Here is a 16044-nt window from a genome sequence, read left to right on the forward strand (position 1 = left end):
TCCTCACAGCAGTCCTGGTGCTGCCCAGGCAGCGGCCTGAAATCGGGTCGGGGGGGTATATGGAGGGGAAATATCCCTCCGCCGCTCCGGCCTCACAAGAGCAGGTGATTTCTTCCCCATCGACCAAATTGGGGGCGACCAGTGTCTAGGGTTCGAGCGGGCTCCTCGCGGTATCAGTACAACGGTAGAGGCGCAAATAAAGATAACGGGGTCATCGCCCACATGGGCTTAGGCCTTTGGGGTCCGTTCATGTAAGAGGCAGGGCTGGCAGCTAGCGCTAATAGGGTTGACGCACCTCAGGGACAGGGTCCAGCGACAGTCCTCAGCCAGCAGCCTGACTGGCCCGGGTTCCCAGGTCACTGTGGACAGGTTTTCCCGGGCGGGGGCCGTGAGGCCAGGGTGCCGCGCAGGCCCTCGCACCCCCCCCTTCCTGTGTTATAGGCCGGCGTAGTGTGGGTTGGTGCGGGAACCAACGCGGGTTTCCAACTCCTCTCTGCTTCCAACCGGGTGTCTGGGTGCGAGGCAGGCCTGCCCCTATCCCCCAGTCTATATCCTCTTAACCCCGCTCGCGTCGACATATCTAAGACTCGGGGGAAAGCAGCCTCCGTACCTGGGACCAGGTGCGGCCAATAGGTGGAAGGGCAACCTGGGGGGAAGGGGGCGGCCTGCTTGTGCCCGTGACTATGTTGGGTCTGCACCGGGTGGGTTTTTGCCCCTTGATAATGATACGCCAGCTTCACCTCACTACTGGGTACTTGGGTTTCGAGTCGTGGCACCGACCCTCAAGTCCTGTGAATGTGGAAACATTTCTTAATCTCCCTGTACACAATGAATTGAATGAGGTTGTGTGTGTAACCATACTCCATGCCATTAAAGTCAAGAACGCGCAATTTCAAACTTTACAGGAGTCAATTTCCAGCCCAAGCGGGGGGGCTGCGTCCACCGTGGGTTGGTCGGCTCTGCCGGTGGGCGGTTTAAGGAAGCAACGCGGGCGGAGGGCCCATGGCGTGTTGTGCCCGGGCCCCAATGGGAGGCTAGGAGGACGATTGGGGGAAGCAACACTGCAGCCCTGACGCCATTTAGGTTGTGCTCCGTGTGCTGCTGCCTGAATTTTGTCACGGTTCAGAGACGGGGAGGATAGCGGTTAGGTCAGTCTCCTCACGTGTTCTGCTGCACCCTGACCTGCGCGGCAGCAGGCTTGCCCGATCAGGTAGTTTCCTGCCCCCGCTTTGCCCTGTGGCAACAGAGTTCGCCCATCGGGGCCAGCGCGCTGCGATCCACGACACGCGGGGGCTATTTGGGATTGCGGGCCGCTCCCGAGCTCCCCATCGCGTTCCTAGGTTAGTTCTAGGGTACCCTCTGGCACATTCTGGCAATTTGCCTATCCGGGCAAGTTGCGTTTGGCAGGAGGGTCATAGAGGGAGGCTCTAATGCTGCTTCTGCTGGGTTAAAAGTCCATTTGCCCGGCGAACGACGAGGCAAGGCGTGCATCGGTGATTAGGGCAATGCAGCTTGCCCTGCCAGTGGTGGTACAGACCAGTTCGAGATCGGATACGATGGAAACAATTTAACGCCCAGACGGAGGTTTCCATGCAATGCACTACTCACTTTGCCTGGGGTGCTCAGCATGTTCGTCCGATGGTTACAAGGGTATAGTTTACCACACGTTTATTAGTTACAGCCTTGCCCCATACAGCTCCGCTATGAGGTGGAGGGCTAGGGGGGGCTCCATGGAAAGTAAGGAAAAAGGAAATGGGAAGCATCTGGGTCCGAGGTATTTTCTCTCTCATCGGAAAATGTATAGCTTTATTATGTTGTGTTGATCCCCACTGAAACAAGAAAAACGGTCCAGCCAACTTGATTACGGAAACACCCTCTACGTCGGAACCACAGCCAAACTACAGAAAAAACTCCAACGCATCCAAAACCCATCAGCCAGACTCATACTGGGCATCCCTCGTCAAGCTCACATCTCCAACCGGATGTATGACGTTACAACGCATACCATTACAACTACCTACCATTACAACGCGACCATTACAACGCATACCATTACAACGCATAGCGCTTAGAGGTGCTGGATAGTGGTAAGTATAATTTACTATTCCAACTCCAGTCCCCGTGGACACTAGGGAAGGTGTTGGATGGTAAATTAAACTTATTCCCTATCCTAGAGCGCCCCACTAGCGCAATGCGTTGTAATGGTATGCGTTGTAAAAGTTGCGTTGTAATGGTAGGTAGTTGTAAAAGTTGCGTTGTAACAGGTGTATACCGGTTGTGACCAGCTACAGAGTTTCCAAAAACCAAAATGTCATCTTGGAAGAAAACTGCATTACGTAGACCTTTGAAAATTTCACTTACCATTCTCTGAAACACACTAGCCGCCAAAATTAATCCAAACGGAAGCCGTGTGAACTGAAATATACCCTCAGTGATGACAAATGCAGTGAGCTGTTTTGATGTTTCATGAAGCCTTATCTGATGATATGTACTCTTCAGGTCAAGTTTTGAAAAGAACTTAGCCCCTTGAAGAGTGGATACCATTTCGCCAATGTTTGGCAAGGGGAAAGTGACTGCAATCACACATTTATTTAAAGACCTGAGGTCAACACAAACCTCAATTTGCCGTCAGATTTCTTCGAAATCACGACCGGAGAAACCAAGGCTGAGGCCTCAACAGGCTCAATCACACCACTCTGGAGCATATCATTTATCAAGGATTTTACTTCATCTCTGATAGACCAAGGAATTCTCCTTAACTTGTGCTGCACAGGCACACTATTTCTCTTCAATTTGATAAAATGAGAATACCCTTTAAGCTCCCCAAGTTCATTCTTAAAAACAGAATTGAACTCTTCAAGTATACCATCAATGCTTTCATCCTCAATAACCATGACTTGGTTTTTTGCTCTCGGGTTGATAATGATATATAGGTCATACTGATGTATCCAACCCAAAATAGGTGGATCATCCACTGAAACATAAACCCTACCAAAAGTAGACCTTTTCTCAAAAACAATGTCCGAATCAAAATAACCAATAATGTCAATCTTTTCTCCTTGTAAACCTGTAGGTGAAATATCGCTATGAGAAAGTTCCTTGTCTTTCCAAATATTCTTGAAATACTTTGAGGTATAATTGTATATCTGGATCCAGAGTCCACCATCAAGGACACCTCATGTCCATCGATATAGAAGAGTGCTTTAGGTCTGTTTTGCCGTCTATCTTCTCCTACAATGTCAACATCATTAACAACAAGAAGTCTATCCCTTTCCTTCACGTCTTCACGTATACAATCCTCAACAACCGCTATTCTCTGTCTGTTTTTTGTCTTGTACATTTTCGAAAAATGACCTACACGGCCACATTTTAGACACTCTTTATTCGCAGCAAAACAAAACCTGGCTTCAGATGAGTGACTATTGCTTCCACATCTCGAACATTGCTTGCTGTTTGAGACATTCCTTCTTGCAAAAGACTTTGCTTTGTTTTTAACAACAGTGATGGATTCCTCCTCGCAATGTTCACAATCAGAACCCATTTTCTTTTCTGAAACCTCAGAAACATCTTGTTGTGGTCCACTTTTTTATGGGAGTCAATTACTCTCATACGATTTTCAGATTCCTCAATTACTTTTGCCAGATCAATGGCTACCTTCAAAGAGGGGTTCTATGCAGCCCACAACCTTTCTTGTATCTTTTTTTTAAAAACACTGTACCATGAGTTGATCAATCAATCAATCAGTGACATTTGTAAAGCGCGCTACATACCCGTAGGCAGTGCTTAATTTGTGCCGGTGCTTTCCGGTGCTTAGCACCGGCACTTATCTATCAGGGCCGGGTCTTTACCTCGCCTCTGCACGTCAAATGGTATTGTGCCAAATTAAATATAGTTACCTCACTAACTCACTGAAAACAGTGGCGTTGTCTCCCGAGTCCCCGGTGAAGCATGTTGCGCCAGTGAGAGCCAATAATAAAATGATTCCAACCATATCCAAATGCAAATTTGACTAACGCCCTTAGTTCAGTGTTGTCGGTGGGCAGGACACTGATTGGGCTCGATTTGGTTCTGCCAGGGGTAGGCGCTGTACGGCAGCGTGCGTAGATCTTTTTGAAAACACCACGCCCCGGAACACACGCACCCCACGAGTCACCAGAAGTTCATTCCGACGTCGAGGGCAGGCAGCAGGCTTATTGAGAAAGGCAGCACCATTAACCGTAAGTAGACAAACCAACGCTGCTTACTAATAAACAGACTTACTTGGTATGAAATGAAGTGAACCTGTGGTGTGCGCTCTAGTCTACCGGCGTACACGTGATGACGCGTGACGCCGTAGACTAGAGCGGGAGAGTCGCGCATGCGCAAAGAGGCATAAACGAAAGGCGCGAACAAGAAAGCCGGCAGTTGGCGACCGGAGCGGTAACCTGTGAGACGCTCGGCGCCCTTGTAGCTTATATTGCAGAAATAAATAAATATAACCGAAGCAACCTTTCATCTGTGTCAGAGCCTCTTGTGGGGGAAGATTAGAACATTACAGTGGCGACGAGGCTGGATCCGGACACCACCTGGTGCAGGGACATCGGCAAGAAAATTTATACCCCCCACAGCAACACCCACGAGCCAGGAGGGCACAGGATCTGCAAGAAATAAACAAACAAGGGCGTGGCAGCAGCGCAGCAGCACGACCAGGAGCTACACCAACAGAAATAGCCAGGTCAGTGTGGCCCAGGACCCCGGGAGCCCCCAGGCAGCAACCTGGCAACCAAGGGAGACACCCCTGAGTCAGAGGAAGGGGGGAGGACAGTGCAGACAGCGCACACTACGAGGGACAACACCCCAGGTAGCCCAAGGGGTCAAGGTGACACGGCAGCGAGCGCAGGAGAGTCCGGTGAACCCACCCAAAGGGCCCAGGAAGAGGTACCTAGAGGCGAAGCCAGAATGGCGAACCAGGCATCAGCCCTAATGGCACCGGTCCCATTCCTAACCAGGCCAGGTGAACCCCAACTCAAATGGGAAGACTGGAAGGAATACTTCCTCAATTACATTGAAGCCCTGGAGGATGAGAGTGAAGGGGAATACAAGCCGGAAAGAAAAAAAAGGCTGTTGCTCCACAACTTAGGCCCAGAAGGGGTCAGGGTGTTTAAGAATCTGGTGCCCAAAGAGAGAGGTGCAGCGGAGACGGACGTCTTTGTGAATGCACTGGACGATCTGGACAGTCATTATCGTCCAGCAGTGTGTGTCTCGATAGACCGCTATAACTTCCAACAGAGGAAACAGGAGGCAGGAGAGTCCATTGATGACTATGTGGCAGCGCTCCGCCGGCTAGCAATCACGTGTAGGTACGGGAACCTGCAGGATGAATACATCAAGGACCAAATAGTGATGCACACCACCAGCAGAGCAGTACAAGACAAGCTATGGGCGATGAATGAAACAACCTTGAAAGAAGTGGTAGCAATGGTCAAGAAGGCAGAAATGTCGAAGAGGGGCGCAGATGCGGCGAAAAGAGAAAGTGGGCCGAGACCGATGGTTAACAAAATCGACGAGGCGCCACATACCAGCAAACCCAAAAGCACCTACGGAGACCCGAGGAAAGACACTAGAGGGCCAGGGAAGCAGCTGCCCCGCCCCAGCCAGGGATCGAAGTTTGCGTGCTATCGATGCGGCAGTGCAGCACACACAGCCCAGGACAGGCGGTGCCCAGCGTTTCGCGCCAGGTGCGCGTTTTGCGGGTTGAACGGTCACTTTGAAAAGGTCTGCCGAAAGAAAGGGACGAAGTCCACGGTCAAGTGCATCGACGCGGCCACAGCCAACGTAAGTGAAGAAGAGGACCCGGAAGAAGACGACCTGGTGCTATGCATCGAGGATCAAGTACTGGACGTATCCGGGAAGCGAAGGGATAAGCCCCGCACCGACATGCACATCGGGGGCGTCAAGGTATACGTGGCCGTGGATTCGGGGTCCCCCTGGACCATAGTGCAAAGATCTATCTGGGAAGAGGATTTCGCGCCAGTATTAGGACCAGACCTGGAGCCGCCGGACATCAGACCCATCTCGTACACCGAGAATTCCATTCCATTGGTAGGATGCAAGGACCTGGAGTTCGAATTCAGAGGAAGGTCGGCCACGTGCACCCTGTATGTAGCAGAAAAGGGCCCCTCCGTCCTAGGATGGAGAGATGCAGGTGCCCTCGGCATAATACTCAACCCGGGAGGGAAAGAACAGATCCTGCTCACTGATGAATGGCCCCTCTCGCGGGAGGAAGACTGGAAAGCAGCATACCCCAAAGTGTTTGAAGGCACGGTCGGCAAACTGGACAAATTTGTGCATAAAATGGTTATTAAGGAAGGAGCAGTACCGGTAGTGCATAAGGTCCGGAACATACCGATATCCACAAGCGAGGCAGTGCGCCAGGAACTACGGAAGTTGGAAGAACTGGATATCATCGAGCCAGTGGACAGTGCAGAATGGCTATCGCCCTTGGTGGTGGTAAAAAAGCCCAATGGCAAGGTCCGGCTCTGTGTGGACCTGAGGGAGCTCAACAAAAACCTCATAGTGGAGAGGTTCCCGCTCCCCAGAATAGAAGAGATGCTGGCAAAGACAAAAGGTATTACCCATTTTTCCACCATAGACCTCACGTCTGCATACTACCAGATAGAACTCCACCCGTCGAGCAGAAAGTACACAGCGTTCATAACGCCCTTTGGATGCTACCAATTCAGGAGAATACCCTTCGGCCTGGCGTCCGCTGCGGCCGTATTCCAGAAGCTGATGCATAAATTGTTTAAGGACATCTCGGGAGTGCAATACTTCCAAGACGACATCCTAGTGATGGGCTCCAACAAGGGAGATCACGATAGAAAACTACACCAAGTGCTGGGAGTGCTGCAAGGCAAAGGAATGACGGCGGAGTGGAGCAAGTGCAGGATTGGGTCTCGCTCAGTGACCTACCTTGGGCACGAGATAGGCACACACGGGATCTCACCGAAGGAGCAGAATGTGAAGGCAATCAAGGATGCCAGTGCCCCAACTACCAAAGAGGAAGTGCGGTCATTCCTGGGAATGGCCGAGTATTACAGCAAGTTTGTAAGACATTTTGCAACGAGAACGCACAGGATGAGACAATTGACCAGGCACAGTACAAAGTTCGAATGGGATAAGGAGGCCCAGACAGAATTTGAGGCCATTAAAGACTGCATCAGCCATGCAATTCCACTGCAGGGGTATGTCCCCACGGGCAAGACCATAGTAACGACAGACGCAAGCGACAAGGGCTTGGGGGCTGTCTTGGCGCAAGAAAGGGAGGACGGAACAAAAGAAACCATCAGTTTCGCATCCCGGGCGCTGTCCCCGACGGAGCAGAGGTACAGCGTGATTGAAAAGGAGATGCTGGCGGTCACATGGGCGTTGAGCAAATTTCGCCAGTTCATATGGGGCACGAGATTCAGACTCCAGACGGATCACAAGCCACTCATCAAAGTCTTGACGTCGTCAGGCCACGACACAGCCACCCCGAGAATAGCAAAAATGACCCTGAAGCTGCTAGATTATACGTACGACGTGGAATACCTCCCAGGTACGCAGAACAGGGTGGCTGATTACCTCAGCCGGGCATCGGCCATGGAAGAGGCGCCAGGGGAGACTCCGGACACAGAGGAGATGGTCGCTAGCATGGAGGATCACGAGTCGTCCATCAGTGCGCAGGAGTGGCAGGCGGCGTATGAGCTCGATGAGGAGAAGATGGAAGTAAGGAGACATCTCACCGTGGGGTGGCCGGACAAGAAGAAGCTAACGGAGGGGGTCCGACGTTTCTATGAGATGAGAGAAGAATTGTCCCTGAGTGACTCGGGGATATTCTTGTACAGAGGAGAGAGAGTGGTGCCACCAGAGACGCTGATACCCCGACTGCTTAAAGTACTCCACGAGGGGCACCTGGGCATAGTAAAAACCAAAGCACTGGTCAAACAGATGTATTGGTGGCCAGGAATGGATGCCCACATCGAGAGACAAGTGCGGGAGTGCGGACAGTGCCAAGGAGCGGACAAGGTGCTCCGTCCCCTCAGACCCGCTCTGGGGAAGTTCGACACCCCGCATGGACCTTGGGAGGACGTGGCTATAGATATCCTGGGGCCCGTCCTGGACAGTAGAGGAGTAAACAAGTACATTTGTGTGCTAATAGACAAATACTCCAAGTGGCCAGAGGTGGACATACAGGAAGCGATGGACACAGACACGATCCTGAAGTTCCTAACTGGAGTGTTCCTCAGAGAAGGAATTCCCAAAACAATCCTCAGTGACAATGGTCCGCAATTTGTATCGGACAAGTGGAAAAGGTACATGAAAAGGAATGGGATCGAGGTGAGACACACGGCCGTGTACCATCCAGCATGCAACGGCCAAGTCGAAAGGTTCAATAGAGTGCTCATGGGCTCCATCCAGGCAGCCATATCGCAGGGAAAAGACTGGGAGATGGAGATGATGAACATGATTTGGGCATACCGGATAACGCCCTCTGTAGTGGGGTACAGTCCGTTTCAAGTGTTAAGAGGAAGGCACCCCTTCACCCGAGACAACGTGGCATGGAGGGAGAAGACCATCACCAGCAAGTGGTCCCCAGCAGTGGTGCAGCACAATCTGGAGAAGGCCCAGAAGATTTACGCAGCACACTACAACAAGAGACGAAGCGCGAAGGAAACGGAGTTGGAAGAAGGGGAGTGGGTTAGGATCAAACTCCCCACCCTACAGAAGAAGGGCGAAAGCAAATTCAGCCAGCCGCTGCAGGTCAAGGAGGTGCGTGGCAGGGCGGCTCTCCTCAGTGACGGCAAGGTCTGGTCGCAAGACCGCATGGCCAGGGTCAACAAAATACTGGTCTGGCCAAAGGCCGAGGAAGTCGAGAGATGCGTGGATCACCCGGAGGATAGACCTCTTCCGGAGTTCAGCTCAGACAACCAAGGGGAAGAGGCAGGCGAGGACAATGAAGACGTTGTCCTGAGAGCCAGGCCGAGTGACGGAGGAGGAATACAAGCTGAGGCGGAGCAGGGAACAGACGTAAGAGAAGCTGGGGTGTCCCATGGAGAGACGGAGGCGAGAGAGAACATGCCGGTAAGACACACCCGCAGTGGAAGGGCAGTCGTGGTGCCCTCTCGTTATAATGACTTTGTGATGGATGGACACTAGCTGGTGCCTTCCCCCGGTGCCCCACATAGACTATGTCCACTGTTTCAGGACACTTGGTTGGGGGGGGAAATGTTTTATGTTGTGTTTGGTAAAGGGGGGAGATATGTGGTGTGCGCTCTAGTCTACCGGCGTACACGTGATGACGCGTGACGCCGTAGACTAGAGCGGGAGAGTCGCGCATGCGCAAAGAGGCATAAACGAAAGGCGCGAACAAGAAAGCCGGCAGTTGGCGACCGGAGCGGTAACCTGTGAGACGCTCGGCGCCCTTGTAGCTTATATTGCAGAAATAAATAAATATAACCGAAGCAACCTTTCATCTGTGTCAGAGCCTCTTGTGGGGGAAGATTAGAACATTACAGAACCGAGTACGAGGCATCCTTTGAGGAATCATAACTCCGGCGCAGGGCACTGTGTGCAATTCAGGCCTCTGAGGAATCATATCTCCGGCGTGTGGCACTGTGTGCAATTACAATGCTGGAAGGAGGAGGCTGGAAGAACAGGGCATTTAACCTAACCCCTAACGTTTATTCATAAAAATGTACTGTTTTCGTTGCGTTTTTATCTCCAGGGTGTGCATTGCAATATGGGAGCAGGCGCCAATTGAACATTTATTTCTATCCTACCGTCGTCATCAAGCCTCGTGCTGGTTTGCATGCAGCGGTGCAGTTGTGGTCACTGGTTCCTAATGTCACATGGAGTATGGACCTGTTGAGCGGCGGGCTATTCCATCTAGTTCTGCATGGCCTCTCTCACTTAGTTTGCGGGTGATGTTTATCTTGACTTTATTCATTGTGCATTTAGTGATGTCCTCCCACTTCCGGCCACATTTGGTCTGTTTGATTTGCTGGATGGCCCGAGGCCCTGGAGGCCCGTTATGCGCAGAGTTTAGCAGAGTGTGGCAGTACTGTGGTGACCAGATACTGAGAAATTTCCTAGTTACCACAAAGGAAAGTTTCAATTCTATTAAGGAGGCGGAGGCGAGGATTTTGCTAGTCCTTTCTCCATTTTATTGGACAGCAAGTTAGAAGTAAAGAAAAACATTACATCCAGGACTACCCAAACCAACATGGCAGCGGTAGCCCTGGTAACCCAACATCCAATCAGAGTCCACTAGTTCGTATATATGGAATCCCATCTGTTAGTCCTTCCTCTTTCGTGGAAGCTGCCGCAGGGAAGAAGTCATCCAACCACTAGTCCGTCTTTTGATCGGAGCCTAGGGAAGAGAAAGTATAATAATATCTCGTCCAGTACAATGTCGAAGAATTCAAGAACATTGCAATGGAGTAACCAAACTAAATGCAGATAGTATTTAATCAACATTGCACAGCTTATCAATGAAAAACATTTAAATTCAGAAAAAAGGTATACTCCCTTAGACGAAGTTACAAATCATAGTCCAGTTACGGGAGGGCAGGCTCGATAAGCCTGGGTGGGAAAATCCTCGCCTCCGCCTCCTTAATAGAATTGAAACTTTCCTTTGTGGTAACTAGGAAATTTCTCATTCTATGTCAGGGAGCGGAGGCGAGGATTTTGCTTGTTCAAAGCCTACTCACCACCAACGAAGCAGCCTCATGGATTGGCTTAAAGTAGAACTTTTTGAAAGTCGAATCTGATGACCAATCCGCTGCGTTCATGATATCCTCCAGGCGTCCACCTACCTGAATAGCCTTGGAAGCCATTGCACCTCTAGTGGAATGAGCCCCAAAGTCAGTGACGCTAATTCCAGCTTCAGACATTATCCACCTGACCCATCTGGCAATGGTGGGAGATGAAACTGCCTTGAATGGTTTCTTAACCGCTATAAGCAATTGTCTTTCGCCCGGAGGGCGGAGCTCAAGAGTAACATCCTCATATGTCTTAAGGCAACGAACAACACAGAGCTTTGGCGAATCTGGGAAAGCCGGGTAGGATACTGACCTGGTATTACATTTAGTTCTCCTTGAAACAGTAAATGTAACCCCTTCTGGGGTAAAAACCCTGGCTGACACGTCCAGTGCCCGAACATCTGAAGCACGTTTACATGAAATCAAGCAGAGGAGAATCGCTAGTTTGGCCGAAAGCTCCTTGCGGGAAAGGAATTGATTATCCTGCCAGGATTTGAGAAAATTTAAAACCACATTAACATCCCACAAACCTGAATAACGAGGTTCTGGGGGGCGCGAAAGACGAATACCTTTAAGGAGTTTACAAACCCAAGGGTGTTCACCAACTGGCGAGCCATCAACCAGGGCATGCCCAGCCGAAATTGCCGACCTGAAAGAATTAATGGTGCTATACGCCAATTTCTTTTAGGAAAAGATCAGCGAGGAAGTTGATCACGTCGGTGACAGAGGAGCCCACGGGATCCAGGTGTTTTCCCACACACCAACGAACCCATCTGTTCCATGCTGATCTATACCGCTTAGTGGTGTTAGGAGCCCAGGCTCCTCGAATGAGGAGCTCAGCGTCTCTCGAAAGCGAGTCGCACGACCAACGTCCCCTGAAATCCTCCATGCCATGAGACGTAGATGGCCCTGGAGAACCAGCGGATGCGGGAGACCCAATGGATCCGTCAGAATGTGGTCGAACGACGGAAGCCGAAGAGGCTTGTCCCAAGAAAGTTCCAAAAGAGAAGGGAACCAGCATTGAGCTCTCCAGATTGGCGTGATCAGGATCAGAGAAGCTTTCTGCCTGCGGACTTGAGCCGCCACCCTTTGAATGAAAAGGAAGGGGGGAAATGCATAAGCTGGAAACAGGGACCAGTCCTGAAGGAAGGCATCCACTGCTTCCGCCCCCGGATCCGGTTTCCAGCTGTAGAAGCGGGGAAGCTGGGCGTTCCATCTGGACGCAAATAAGTCCATTATTGGAAGACCCCAAAGGTCCGAAATTCTCTGAAATACTGGAGGATCCAGTCTCCAGTCGCTGGCATCTCGGAAATTCCTGGACTGCCAGTCCGCAACCGTGTTCAGATCGCCTGGGAGATACTCCGCTGTGACAGAGATCTGGCGAAGAAGGCAATAGTTCCAAAAATCTTTCGCAAGGTCCGCTAGAACCTTGGAGTGCGTGCCTCCCAACCGATTGATGTATCTGACCGCCGTTGTGTTGTCCATCCGAAGAAGTACACAACACGAAACTTTGGTCGAGGTGAAGGAGCGGATCGCGAACGAGCCCGCAAGGAGCTCTAGACAGTTGATATGGAGGTGAAGTTCCTCCTCCGTCCATCTGCCGCCCACCGAGAGGGGGCCGCAACGGGCACCCCAGCCCTGGCGACTGGCGTCTGACTCGATCACCAGGTCCGGACGGGATCCGAAAATCGCCTTCCCGTTCCAGGCATCCATGTGATCTAACCACCAGAGGAGTTCCGATCGGGCTTCCAGATTCAAGGAGATCAGTTCCGAATAAGTAAGACCCTTGCGGAGGTGAAATGCCTTCAGTCTCTGAAGAGCCCTGTAATGGAGAGGGCCAGGAAAAATGGCCTGGATCGATGAGGAGAGTAAGCCCACAATCCTGGCTAGTTGGCGGAGGGATACTCGATCCCGCCGGAGAACCTTGCGAATCTCCTTCTTGATCTTGGAGATCTTTTCGGAAGGAAGGTGAAGAGTCGCATCCGTAGTTATGATCAGAAAGCCAAGGAAAGTCATTTCCTGTCGGGGGAAGAGGTCCGACTTCTGGGCATTGATGATGAAACCCAGAGATTGAAGGAGGGTTATAGTGACCTGAAGCTGATGAAGAAGGAGATCCCTGGACTGACACATTAAAAGAATGTCGTCCAGGTAAACAATCAGACGAATCCCTAAGGTCCGGAGATGTTCTACCACCGGGCGTAGGAGTTTGGTAAAGCACCAAGGTGCTGAGGAAAGACCAAAGGGAAGCGTAAGAAATTCGTAAACCTGATTCCTCCACAGAAACTGAAGGAATCGACGATGAGGAGGGAAGATTGGAACCGAAAGATAAGCATCTTTCAGGTCCAAGCGAACCAGCCAATCGTTCTGTAACAAAAGGTCCCTCAGAAGATGGATGCCCTCCATCTTGAAGTGTCTGTAAACCAACCACTCGTTGAATGAGCGGAGGTTGATTACTGGTCTGAACCCCTTGCCTTTCTTTTCCACCAGGAAGATGTTGCTGAGGAAACCGTTTGGATGAAGCGCCGAGGGGATAATGGCGCCTTTTTGTAACATCGCCCGAACCTCTAAGTCGACAAGTTCTTGGTCTGAGACAGAAAAAACTAGAGGACGAGGACGAGAAAGCTGAACAGGGGAACCGTAAAATTCGATGTGAAACCCCTGAACCGTCTCCAGCACCCAAGGATCTGAAGTTAATGACGCCCAGGCTTGGGGGAACAACGCTAACCTTCCCCCCATTTGAACCAGAGATATGAGCCGAAATCTTACCATTAAATCCTCTGGAGTTGGACTGGAAACCACCACGTCCTTTGCCTTGGCCTCTGCCTCCTCTGGAAGGGTAAAAGGTACCCTGTCGTCCATCATTCCAGCCGTTATTTCGCTTGTACTGGCCTCTATTGGGGCCTTGCTGGACCTGACGGCCGGAAGAGCGACCCCTGCCTCTCCCGGCCCCGCCAAAAACCTTTCTGGGGAAGAATTTTTTCATCGAAGCCTGAGCCTTGTCCAGAGCCGAAAAAGTTGCCACAAACTTCCCCAACTCCTTAACAAAGGGGTCACCAAACAAAGCACCCTGTGCAACAGGACCTGCCTCCGAAGACGACAACTCCCCTAATTTCGGGTCAATCTTAAGCAGTAAAGAACGCCGCCGTTCTGCAGAAAGAGCGCAATTGGCATTGCCAAGAAGGCACATTGCCCGCTGCGACCAACCAGCAACGTCATCAACAGACATCGGTAAACCCGACTCCTTAGAACGCTGGGCCGCCTCAATAATTTTTGTGAGAGGGCCTACAATATCTAGGAGTTTATCCTGACAGGCCTTCCATGACCTATCAATACCCTTTTTGGGGTCCTTCACATATTTTGCAAAGAAGGTACACAACTTGGGGTCAATCTCAGGGGTGCATGCCACTCGAAAGGGAAGGGAAGGGCGGGGGCACTCCGAGCGCAGACGGAGACGGACATCCTGAGGCAAAGGCTGTCGAAGCTTAGCTGCGACATAATCAGCAGTAGACTGCTCAGGAAACCACTCCGATGACCTAGGTCTTACAATAGTTGATGGGTCAAACATATTAGGAGGGGCAAGATCACCCTCCGTAAGGCTAGGAGCACTGGGCTTAGGGCGCCAGTACCTGCTCACGTCAGAAAAATCCACTGAGGAAGCATCCTCATCCTCATCAACGTATTCGTCCTCCTCATCATCTCCCTCAATGGGGAACCCTTCCTCCGGGTCAAGGTCCTGGGTGGCAAAACCACCAGTCTCACCGGGTGAGTCTTCCTCCCGGTAGGGTGCGCTTCTAAGCGTGCGCGCACTCTTACGGAACACTTCAGATAACTTACTGAAGCCCTCCAGGTGCCCCGCGTCACGCTTCCTGGCCGTACGTGGTAGAGCACACGGAACACCACTGGGCCCTGCCCCACTGTCCCCAAAAACACCATTATCATTTTTAAACACATGGGCTGACAGTCTATTTACACTGTCCTGCAGAGGTGCCAGCGCTTGGGCTATCGCCGAAGAGAGAAGCCTGTCAACCTCTGCAGGAGGGTGTAAAGGGGTCAGTTGTGGCTGAACATTAGGAGCCACTACTTCAACAGTTGAAGGACCGGACTGCATATTAGCAGAGAAACTGGTACCCATACACAAACACCCCAACTAATTACAAGGGGAAGTCCCTTCACACAGGTACCAGGCAGGTAAATACAATAGAAAAACCTGAAATCAAAATTCTGACAGAAAATAAATAATTTAAAAAAATTCCAGTCAGAAAAGTACTTCTTGCCGTCTAAAACGGCGTCCGTGTGAAGGAAGAGGCTGAAAACAAACAGAAGCGCAGTGCCTCAGCGCGTTTCCACTCGAGCGCGAAGAGCGCTGAGGAGAACAGCTGATCGGCGTCAAAAGCCGACACCAAGATCGCGCACGCGCGAAGAAATGAACGCTCGGGCTGAAAGCCTACCGCGTTATACAAACACAGCCTACAAACAGGCAGAGTCAAATTCAAACAGTCGCTAAAGAATAAAGCTGTCTAACAATCACACAAAATCTGCCACGACAAAGATATGAGGAGCGTGACTTATCTTGCCGAGGCAGCAATGGAGAAAGAGGAAGGACTAACAGATGGGATTCCATATATACGAACTAGTGGACTCTGATTGGATGTTGGGTTACCAGGGCTACCGCTGCCATGTTGGTTTGGGTAGTCCTGGATGTAATGTTTTTCTTTACTTCTAACTTGCTGTCCAATAAAATGGAGAAAGGACTAGCAAAATCCTCGCCTCCGCTCCCTGACATAGAATTTAAATCTGCAGTGCTGTAGGGCCTGGGGGTGCGTAATAGTTGTAGATGTTCAGAATTTTTATCTCTTTTGCCAGTCAATCAGAGCTCAGACTTTGAGTTTGGATTCGGAACACACGCGGTGCTGTCATCCTCTACTCTGCACGCCCTTCCAACCCTAATCAAGGGTCAGGAAATCTTACCAGTCGGATGAAACCTGATCCTAAAACAAAATTAGAATTATTCAGCATATTAATTAGTCTTTGTTTAAAATCTCTGTTCTCATAGAAGGGCTTTGTCTCTATCCGGGAATAATAATGATTTAAATAATTGCTATGAATGTAGAATGTCCAATTAAGGAAAAGACATTTCCCATGAAATTAAACAGTTTCTATCATTACTTCTTTATGAAGTAAACATCCACATACCGAACCAGGCCAGGCAAGAGATAGAAAGAGTCACGTGTAACTGATCCCTTAATACCTAGCAACCTCTATG

At 50.7% G+C, this 16044-nt stretch overlaps 1 protein-coding gene across 1 annotated transcript; it reads right to left on the reverse strand.

The window, feature by feature from the left end:
- Positions 1–10238: 10238 nt before the first annotated feature.
- LOC147665020 (uncharacterized) lies at positions 10239–14913 on the reverse strand. Its single transcript, XM_086949809.1, has 2 exons — positions 13548–14913; positions 10239–10390 (listed from the first exon to the last, which is right to left on the reverse strand). The coding sequence occupies exons 1-2, from the start codon at positions 14911–14913 to the stop codon at positions 10368–10370; spliced, it is 1389 nt and encodes a 462-aa protein (XP_086805935.1). The 3' UTR covers positions 10239–10367.
- Between the last annotated feature and the right edge of the window lie 1131 nt (positions 14914–16044).

This window comes from Lissotriton vulgaris, unplaced genomic scaffold, assembly GCF_964263255.1.
Source record: "Lissotriton vulgaris unplaced genomic scaffold, aLisVul1.2 SCAFFOLD_499, whole genome shotgun sequence".
NCBI lineage: Eukaryota > Metazoa > Chordata > Amphibia > Caudata > Salamandridae > Lissotriton > Lissotriton vulgaris.

What these genes read in the sequence shown, in the direction of transcription:
- LOC147665020 (XM_086949809.1), bottom strand. Translation starts at nt 14,913, where the DNA reads ATGGGTACCAGTTTCTCTGCTAATATGCAGTCCGGTCCTTCAACTGTT. An exon ending in CAACTCCAGAGGATTTAATG is followed by an intron (nt 10,391 to 13,547) that starts GTAAGATTTCGG and finishes TCTCTTCCCTAG; the next exon opens with GCTCCGATCAAAAGACGGAC.